Source organism: Anneissia japonica, unplaced genomic scaffold (assembly GCF_011630105.1).
Source record: "Anneissia japonica isolate Jap-2015-1 unplaced genomic scaffold, ASM1163010v1 scaffold26_len2425191_cov177, whole genome shotgun sequence".
Lineage (NCBI taxonomy): Eukaryota > Metazoa > Echinodermata > Crinoidea > Comatulida > Comatulidae > Anneissia > Anneissia japonica.
The window spans coordinates 1-11,375 of NW_022685220.1; the positions used below are offsets into that span (position 1 = coordinate 1).

An 11,375-nucleotide genomic window follows, 5' to 3' on the forward strand; every position below is an offset into this window, starting at 1 on the left:
CAGTGTATACAATGGCTCGTGTGCACTATAAAGAACCCTGTACATCCTTCGAGACGAGTAGGGGGTTACCCCGGTGTACTGGAACAGACAGCCCCTGCGGTGGACGATGAGAGTTGCTGGTACCGGGTTACCGGGTAGTACAGACACGAAGGGACCCTTAGGGACGAAGAAAGTCATTGGTCGAGTTCAGAGTCCACATTTCAAGCGCCATGAGCATCTTACATTAGATGGATATGTGGGCTATATAAAACTACACTATTATTATTATTTTCCCCAGGCTCAGTGTTCTTATTTTTCAACAATTTCAGGCTCAAAATGTTCTTATTTTGTTCTTATTTCACACCATTTGGCTTAAACATACAGATGCTGTATGAGAATGGCAGATTTGAGGGAGGATTTAAAATTTCAGCTCAAGCCTTAGCCAAGTATTTTGTGAGGGAACTTCACATCTAATGACGTTAATGGTGTAAATTATTGAAATAACCTTTTCAAACATTAATAATTTACTGGAGTGACTAGCTTGATTTTTTGGTTTTTTTAATTTACTTTTTTTTTTTAACAACCTCTATTTGTTGTTCTTATTTAGCATACAACTGTTGTAAGGTCTCCCTTATCATAATAATAATATTTTGTCTGTATTTTATTTTAATTTTGTTAATGCACATATGTACCTTAAATTGCTTGTAAACGGTGCGGTGATGGCATGCCGGGTGTTTCTTTTCTTGTAGCTTGGTTCATGGTAATTTTTGGTTCTTTCCTGTAGCACCTTGAGCACTACCGCAGTGGATTTGTGTGCTTTATAAATTATTATTATGGAACAGGCCCTTTGTAGAATTCCATAATGTTTCAGCTGTAAGCAGCACATGGTTGTGTTTCAACCTACCAGGCACTTGTTCTCCTGGGCGGAGAGGGCCGTAGGTAAAGTGCCTTGCCCAAGAACACAAGTGAATTGCACATCACGAAACCCCGACCTCAAGGTTGGGAGTCCAAGCCACAACCATGCACCAACCGCTTTTGTCAATCCATTTTGCTGTGCAAACTTTGCTTCTCAATATCTAAGACAACACCAATTTGATGTGTAATGCGTTATTTAATTGCATAAAAAAACATATACCTGTAGTTAAACACTATTTAAACCTTACCAGATTTCTGAAAAGTGAATCAAATGATTTGTGAATGTGACAAAATTTAATATTTTGCAGTCTATTACTAAACATAAATCTGTTATTCATTACTAACTTGAATAAAGTCCTAACACATTTTAAAAAATAATTTTCTTTCAGATCGAACAGGAAGTACAGCCAAGTCGTGGTGAATATCATAAAAAAAATTGGTACTAAAGTCTTTATACCATATGTTTGGAGCACCACAGGATTGGATGGTGAAGAAAACTACAATTACAGTGGTGAGCAGCTGGATCAAAATGGTGGTGATAGAAAGGAAAACCCGAAAGCAAGTGCTGTAATACAACAGCGGATGAAGTTGCTTAAAATATCACTTCTATTCGCGTTCTTTTTAAAGATAAAGGTTAAAAAATACAGATAGTAAACGCAAATAGGTGTAATCTAAGTGACATTTTAGACTAGAGTCAAAAATGGATTTTACAAAAAGGAAAATGTACTATAAACATGATAAATTAAATCCCGAGTTTACAAAATCAGGTGCGAAGCTGATAACTTCATTTTGACGTCAATCATTGAACAGGTTTCAACTTCACTGGTTTACCTAACAAGATTTGTAACTTGATAAATTAAATACCGAGTTTACAAAATCAGGTGCGAAGCTGATAACTTCATTTTGACGCCAATCATTGAACAGGTTTCAACTTCAATGGTGTACCTAACAAAATTTGTAACTCAATTCATAAAATAATTGTGTTTAAATACAGTACTTCAGAATTTATCATGCAGATAGGTAGGATTCATTCTTTATTTAGCCGAACAAACATGCAAATTACACAATACAGCATAATACTTACAGTCACTTACGGTAGTAGTGCCAGCTAGGATTAATGATGTTATATAGTTAAAAATTGCTCTTAAACTGGAGTTTACCGGAGATAAAAATACGAATATTCTAATTGGGATTGGAGATTCAGTGTAAAATATAATTCCTGTATCGTATTAATAAACCAAATCTACTCCAGATGAATACTTGGTCTTCGCCTCTTTCTTGAGTGTGTGTGTGTGTGTGTGTGTTTCGTGCCATTTGCCAGAACAGAGTGCTGTAGTTACAGCAAAAGCTTCAACCTTGAAGCAGTGTACAGTGTGTGAAAAATGGTATACTTGTCGACAACCTGTCCTTCATCGCTGAACTGAGAGAGGCCGTCCACTATAAACTTACCTGCATATTGTTTTTAAAGCAATTAATATGTATGTGAATCTTGATATTTAATTGCCATGTTGTGTAACATATGTGAACTCACTGGCAGATGTGAGGGATCTGGGGGGTCCTGACCCCCAATTGGGCAAAAACAAACAAACAAAAATTCTAGACCTACCTTTTCAGGACCCATGAGCTGAAATTGTTTTTGCTACAATGAAAAAATTAGAAGTTGAGAAAGCTCATTTCCCGCGATCTAGAAATCAAAACAGACGATTTTCAGTATTTGATTTTGGTCCTAATATTTGAAGTAAAATTTTACCCAGACTCAGTGTCAGTATTTTTTGGCCGATTTCAGGCTCAAAATGTTCTTAATTTGTTCTTATTTTACACACTTTTCAAACATAGAATATTATTATTGTACATGGACTTTATGTAAAAATGGCCCAAGAAAAAAGGCCACTGAAAAATGGCCCCAAATGACAGGTAGGTACACCAACTGTATTGTATTATAAAGGGTGTGTTACATAGATTCAAATAACACTCAGATACACTCTATAACACAAAGGTACAGCTGGAAACAAATAGTAGCATATAATATAAATCAATGATTTGATGTTATTGCATTATTATTAAATGAAAGGAAAATCCACAAGCAAAAAGCCTTCCAATCTTCCCCATTCTTTGGCATGTAAAATCTGGTGGATTTCAAAAATTATGTTAACTTCTTGAGCTATACTGAACTCTACTAAAAATATTTAAAAAAAATGCTAGGCTGAATAAAAAAAAAATTATATCACCCTTGTGCGCATGTTTTCTATGGTATTGAAAAAAAACCAAAATTTTATGTTTTTTTTTAAACAAATTATTATTTTGTTCACTGTCATTAGTAAATAGTAGATATTGTTTATATTATCAGTCATGTTTTAATTAGAGTATCAATGCACCAGCAGACAACCTAATGGTGTTATTTGGTTTTATCAAAATAATTTTTTTATTTTGGGGGGAAATTTTTTTTTGTTGAAAAGTATTACATATTGTTCATTGTTTTTAGTAAATAGTAGATATTGTTTGTATTATCTCATTCATTTCTTAATTTGAATATCAATGCACCAGCAAATAACCTTATTTGACTTTAGCAAAAAAAAAATTAAAATAAAAAGCCCTCCTCCCTCGCTATTTTTCCAGTCTAGATAGGATGACAAACTAATCATTATTTTATGGGCCTTATACAACATAATGGATAAAACATATGAGCTAAAAAAGGCTAATTAATTGGTATGAAGTGTTCGATGATAATAACAACATAAGACCCTGGATGTTCCAGGAAAATCCAGGGTATTAGATCAATCACCTGAAATATAATACACCCACACAAATGTGGAGGGTTCCACCGAGATATGAGTCATACAATAAAACCACAGATCCTAATACTGTACAGTACATAGGATCTGTGATAATACAAATTTCAAAATCATCATTACAAAAGATTAACGCCCTCAACGTTTGAAATAGACAATTTACGTCATAGGGCAGGTCAGGTGATATCATTATTTTTCAAAATGGCGACTAACAGTGAAGGCATACAGTACAGCTCTGGTGAACAATACTTTAATTTGTCTGAAGAAATACTGCATTCTAGGTAAGTTTATAACTGTCATTTTATGTAGGCCCTTTAGGCCTACTTCTCAGTATAGTTTTCAAGAATTCAATTGCTTTTACAATACAGATACACCGAGGTATCTGACCAGTAAGTACGCAAATTATATGTTGATTAAAAAGAACGATTGAGAACCGACCTTTAGCATATTGCTGAATAACAGGAAGTAATTCAGATGCAAGATAAAGGCTTATATGTTTGTTTAAATAGGTAAGTTATGTTACAGGAAATATTGAAATGTATTACCAATGTGTATTAAAGCACTACATAAAATAAGTAGAACGTGAATGTCGTGTCAACATGATATACTTAATCCCAGAATATCTCAAAACTACCATACTCTTCTATATTGAGATCTAGGAATGTTACTTTGTGATAGGCAGTATGTACAATACATAATGTAATCTGCAATGAAACATTTTTTTGTTATAATGAAAGTTATTAAAAGGTTCTTTTGTTATTTTTTATTTTATCTTTTTTTTCCTACTGTGTGTTAATATTGTGACACTAAGAAATGCCCTGATTTTATATTTAATAATTTTTATGGTAAAAAGTCTGTATATTAGCTAATGCTTAATTGTTTTAATATAACATATTATTTCATTGTAGACTTTTAAATATAAAGTTATTTCATGTTTTATATCAATTCTATGGAGATGCACTGCCATGAAGTGTGCACATCAGATTTGCTTTTAATGATGATCCGTTCAGACTGCCGCCACTAATCATCGGAGCAAAGTGGGTTTGTCGGTCGACTATAGTATGATGCAGTGACTGCCACAGCTTAAAGGAATAATATGACAGACGAGTGTTGAAAATTATGTAGGAGATAGGTGTTTATTTTTAAGCTTTCTTCAATTAGGATGTAACTATTCAGTGACTAGTACTGAATACCATAAAAATAATACAGAAAGAAAATTAAGAATAAAAAAAAAATACAAGAACCTTATAACTTCCATTAAAAAACAAAAAAATATTTCATTGCAGATTACCTGTACATTATGTATTGTACCTACTGTAAGGCGCTATACAAGTCCATTTCTTTTTCCATATACACGAAAAAGTTGCAAATGTGAAACTAAAAAGTAAATTAAAAACAATGGTAATATGAGGATTTTCTAAAAAAAAAAAGTGTTTTGCTCATTGGCTATGGGCCTGTATTGTATATAAAACTATACTTGGAAATCTAATGATCAATAAAAATCATTTACACTATCATTACAGCGATACTGATGAAATCGAACCTTTACCTCTGAGGGGACCACCAACAACAGGCGATTACATACCTCCTCTAATAGCTGGAATGGTTGAAAACTATGAGAACATCAACTTTGCAATGAAACTCACAGGAATTGAAGATCCACAAGAAAATATGTAAGTTGAAAAAAAAAGAATATAATATAATATATAATCAAGAAATTGACAATGAATCATGTGAAAAACTGTCCCCCCACTCACTTTCTTAAATGCCTCGTTTGAAAAAGTTTCCAATTTGAATAAGAGCCACCTCAATTTTAACACACACGTACTTCACCGGTTGCCTTTGTGATTAACAGAAACTCGTAAAGAGAGAGAGTCCAGAAAATAGTACTGGTAATTGTACTCGACTACACATAGTTACTTCATTCATGGGGTTCATTCATGGGGTACAATTAATAATCCATTTTTCATTCAAAAAGCGCCCATTGAATTTTCCAAGTTCCAGTAAGCACCCTTCAATTTTTTTCTTTTATAAGAGCCCCCTGGTTTCATAAGCGTCTGAATAAGCGGCCCTCAAAAAGTGCAAAAAATTTAATAGTCTGGCTGAAGTATGATAATTTATACATTTTTTACAGATCTACTTGCCCAAAACCAGGAAAACTTTAAAATCAGGCTCCGGAGGGAAAACAATTTTTCTGAGACAGAAAAAAGTTGTTTGACGAAAAACTGGGGAACCCAGAGTTTTTAAATATTCAAAAATCTGTATCTCATTCACCATTGCTCAGATTTTCGTCAAACAATTTTTTTCTGTCTCAGAAAAATCAGTTCTACAACATATCAAAAAAATGTTTTCTTCCAGAGCCTGACTTTCTGCAGACACACATTGTTTACTAGCTAGCTAAGCACCATTGACTAGAAACAAAAAATTTCTTGCAGCGCAATATTACATACCAGTACATTAATGAAAAATTAGTGTTTTGGGACAGGAAAATAATTGAGATTCAATGACATCACAATTAACTTATAAAAATTATAATATTTCTTTACAGACCAGAAGCAGATGATTCAGGTTTTGTGGACGACAGTGAGTTGAAGAATGAAGACAACCATGAGTTTCACAATGTCATTTCACCCAGTGCCTCTACGGTAAAATTATATTTTCTTCATTAATGAACCCTTTCCAGTCTGTCCCATTACCATTGCCTGAGGCTGTACCAAAGTTGAGAAATTACATCATCTACACTAAATGTTGGGTTTTTACTGGGCTAAGGCATTCTATTTGGTCTGAATGTAGGAGGCCCTTTACAGAAATACTCCTACATCAATCCTATCGAGGGCAGCCTAGCTATAACAAAATTAGCATTATATCTATAAAGAGCGTATGTACGACGCACCGCGCTATATATAGTATGGTCAAAGAGGGCGTCGTCAAGACACCATACGACTGGAAAGGGTTACCTAATAGATTTTAATTTAGGATTACAATGCAATGTTCATGCATTTACATTACAGGACCAAAAGGTGCATGTCAGTTATTGTATTCTTATTAAGAGGTCAAATATCGTGCTTACTTGATCAATAATAAATAAAAAGAATAATTAAAAAAAAATTCTATTAAATAATAATTATAATAGATAATTTTAATATTTTCTTACATAGTTAAATCAAACCCAAGTAAAAAGGTATCCTTGCTGTCACGTGTTTTATGTTTTGGGGTGCTATAAGAACCTTGTTTCTCCTTGGATCCACCCTGATGTATTTGAGGAAATGAATATATTATTATTATTATTATATTGTCTTAAAATAAGCAAAGACAAGTATTAAAAATGTATTAAAATAAAAATTAGTCTTGATGATAACAAACTGACATGTATGCAAAAATTAAAGTAGAGTACTGTTTGTCATATAATCGTAAGCAACAAGTGAATGTGGATTTTTCTGCTACTGATTATAATAACTGGATTTGTTTGCAATCCTCAGAGAGATGCTGACAGTTCGGATGAATTAGGTCTTGAACAAAGACACAGTTATGTAACTGGAAGATTCAACCAAGGTTTCAACACAGAGCCTATGGTAGGTTTAAAATATAATTGTTTCTAATAAATGCTGCAGCAATTAGTGAAGGAAAAATAATGCTTGGTGAGGCATTTATTTGGGCACTTATTGTAATTACTATATTTTTTCTCAGCTGTCAAAATAAAACAGTTTTCCAAATATTTGATATTTTCTTCATTTACATATCTAATACTGAATATCATATGCTATAATAATTATAACTAATAACTGGTTTTGTTGACAATCCTTAGAGAGATTCTTTTGGTTATCAAGACAGTTCGGATGATTTGGGACTTGTAGGAAGACGTGTAAGCTATGTAACTGACAGTTTCAACCAAGGTTTAGACATAGAGCCTCTGGTAGGTACCGAATATAAATATTACAACTCTATTCCAACCAATCTGGAACTTAGCTGATAATTGCAGTAATTAAATAACCAATTTGTCAAGATTTTCCTACATTGTTAAAATTACCATATTTATTAACATCAATTTTAATAGTAGATTATTGAAAACTCTGGGCCCCTGTCAGGTAATAAGTGGTACAGAAGTAGTAGCCTAAATAAGAATGGTACAGTAGTACCATTTTGGAGGCTTATTACATTAACTTATCTGAATCTTAAAATGGCAAACATATAAGACTTGTTGCAACAAGTATTATTTTAATTCTGTCAGATAATACAAAACATCCAAGCACATTGTTTTTTTGGTCATTTATATAGTACATTCAATATTTCATAGTGAGAAGATATCTTAGTGTTTGAGATGCACACTTTCCAATCTCATGGTCCTAGGTTCAAATTCCCTGACAGCACAGCATTTCTTTTCATAACTAAAAACATGTCCACTCCCAGACACATATTGAGACTTACGAAACACCACAATATTTAATTTATTAAGAGCAGTGGCGGACCGTAGGGTAAATTGCAGGATATGTTAGGTATTGGCAAGATGTACAAGGGGCTGCACGCCCTCCCCTACCCCTAAAAAAAATACTCACCCATCCCCCAGCTGCACCCCCACCCACAAATAATGAATTAAATATCTCCTCATAATCACCGATCCTCCACTTTACCTTCCTAACACCATCAGCTCCCTTCCATTTCAAGACCCGCCACTGATGCTAGGGCCTGCTAGAGATAGAAAGCCTACTACTATACAGAATTAGATTGCATACTATAGTCAAAATACAATGCATGTGTATGTAAATATATTTGAGCTTTAATTGATTCAGATTAGGCTTATAGATAGAATACCCGATCGGCAGTGGAGGTCCCGATTTGTGAGAAGAGCATGCGCATATACTCTTGGAAGCACGGCTTCCATTCCAGTGTTAAATTAGCTATTCTGACGCCATCACACGGTTGTCACAATAGCAAATTTAAGCTTTGTAGGGTATGCTCTGACACCCATTGACTCACTGAATATGTGATTGGATATGATATCGAAGACCACCCATGCGGTAGGCCCGACTGTGACTTATCCTACAGTAGGTACCAAAGTAGGCGAAATATTAAAAAACTTTGCTATTCCAATGAATAGCATTCACTTGAAAAATTAGGGTGTATATAGGAGACTGCACTGCATACCTTGCTTGCTTGACAGTCCGCCACTGATTAAGAGGGCATCTGAATATCAGTTGAATCTGTAAGATAAACTTGTATGTATCGGAGCCTACACTACGTTAATATTTTGTAGAGCCCACACTCCTTTTAAAGCAACAAAGGCAATTGATTCAAATACAGCTAAACAAAAACAAAAAAGTAAGTTTAAATGATCATGATTTAATGCTTTCGCATGCAGCAACAAAGTATAAGATAGTAACAAACTGAATAGCTGATAAATCAAAGTGGTCTTTCTAGTATAACGAACACAACAAAGTAAGAAAAAAACTATCTCTATCGAACAACAACATATAATGAGTTAACACCTGAAATTTCATGCATCCATAATTATTCACGCGGAGTCCTCACTACGTAATATTAGAGATTACTCAAGCATGCATACAAATAAAAGTACAATAAATTATAAACGTACAGCAGTATAGCCTATCACTGTGAATTTGCAATTAAAGATTCTAACACTGTATGTCTAAAAAAATACATATTAATATATTTTTTTTCAATTTTCTTCAACTTTCACAGATAACTTTGAAAAGGGAATCTGTTTACAATTACCTCTCAGAGCTTTATAAGCTTGAGAAGTACCGTTACAATGATCTTGATGCACTCAGAATTAAGATTGAGGATGAGCCTGCAGTTGGACTCGGACCTACAAAAGAAGCCCTCAGATTATTCCACATCCAAGGCAAATATCAGTTGTATGAAGGGGATAAAGAATTGATCCCAGGAACTTCTGGCATGCAATCCAAAATGCTTGGCCGAGTTCTTTACCACACTTTCATGTTAACTGATGGCTTTCCTGCATTCATTTGCAAAGCTTTCATATTTGAAATGTTAACTGAAAAAGATGTTAGAAAATATAAAGAATGTCTAATTAAGTCATATATAAATTATTTACCATTAAGCAGTAGTGAAAAATCTATCCTCTTATCGGGAGTAAATTACAGTTTGCAAAACATGTCTAGTGAAAGTAAAGAAGGCCTATTTGAAGTTATCAAGAAAATATCTAATAATCTTACTCCAAATGCCTTACATGTCAACATTGATGATAGTAATTGGCAAGAAGTTCTAATCAATTTGGCACACTCAGATATGATTGAAAAGCCAGCTTGTAGAAGTGTTGCAGATGAATTTAAACGATGTAAGAGAATGGGTGGATGTAAATCATATTCGGTAGATGAAGCAGAAAAAATTATTAATGAGCATCCAACACCTTGTTCCATTATAAATAAGTTGAAAACCAAATCATCTTTAACATCAAATGAGTCTAAAGTTTATGGCTTTTTATCTAGATTTGTTATAGCCCATTGCAATGAGAGTAACATGGCAGAACGATTCCTTTTGTATGTTACTTCGTCTACTAATCTTCCTCATGATACACCAATTACAATTGAATTCAATGCTGACAGTGGCTTGGCAAGAGCTGTTAGGGCAAATACTTGTGCTAACTTGATCCATTTGCCAAAGACTTACAATTCATATCAAGAATTTGAAGAAGAATTCTTGAATACCCTAACGAGTACTGAGTCTTTCAAATTTAATACTCTGTAATTGCCAAGTTGTTTTTTTTCAGTAGCTTTTAAATATTTGAACTTTTTTTAAAAAGACCAATTTTGTTTTCATTTATTTAAAAAAAGTAAGAAATGTTGATAGTTTTACAAAGTAGATGTAATATCAAGTTACATGTACAGAACACAGTCAACATTACTTTTACAATACTTTAAAAAAAAGTATTGGTAACATGCTGTAAATATGCTTTTAAACATGATTAGCAGGTTAAATAAGACTACCGCTCAGGTGCAAACTGATAAATTCCTTTAAACAAAACCATAAAAATACAAAATTTAACTTTACTACCTGCTCAGTTATAGCTTATTTAATCAAACTATTGTGTTTAAAATTTAAATATTGAAAAGTTTTATATGATAGACAAATAGAAACTAAGTATAAATCAGTTTCTTATTGTGTTTAAGATGTTATGGGCTCTTTGCCATTTCACGTACAATCGATTAATGCAGTTTCATAAAATACTCTTTGACAAGAAGATATACATCTTTTTAAATTAAAGAAGATTTTTAAAACAAAATCAAAAAGTTTTCAAAGAGTTTATTCTTCATAAAAGTATTTTCTTTTAATTCTTTGCTATCAAATTGCTTTTAATAACATTAATTACTTATTGGTAGAACAATGTCATACTAATTGCTTATCAATGCTTTCATGTCCTTTACAGAATTGTACTTGTTATCTGAATGTAAAATATATGAAATGATTTGTGAATCTGTTTTCCTTAACCAGTGTTCGATTTACACAGTATCGCATCGCAAAATGTGACACGTTTTACACAAATTGCAAAGCACTTCCACAAATGCAACACAATTATTTGCCTAGAATTAACCACTCAGTCTTCAGCCAGGCCTGGGTGTAAAAGCTAAGAGGCTTGGTGCAAAAAAGTCCCAAAAACTTTTTTTAAAAACAGTCAAAGTCAAGTTGTTATCCAATGCTTTGGGCCAAAAATAG

The 11,375-nt window shown here is 33.2% G+C and overlaps 1 protein-coding gene across 1 annotated transcript; it reads left to right on the forward strand.

Annotated features, from left to right (window-relative positions):
• The first annotated feature begins 3,878 nt into the window (after window positions 1–3,878).
• Window positions 3,879–11,105, forward strand: LOC117108360. Its single transcript, XM_033250357.1, has 6 exons — window positions 3,879–3,964; window positions 5,207–5,356; window positions 6,232–6,328; window positions 7,163–7,255; window positions 7,489–7,596; window positions 9,381–11,105. The coding sequence occupies exons 1-6, from the start codon at window positions 3,885–3,887 to the stop codon at window positions 10,407–10,409; spliced, it is 1,557 nt and encodes a 518-aa protein (XP_033106248.1). The 5' UTR covers window positions 3,879–3,884; the 3' UTR covers window positions 10,410–11,105.
• The last annotated feature ends 270 nt before the right edge of the window (window positions 11,106–11,375 follow it).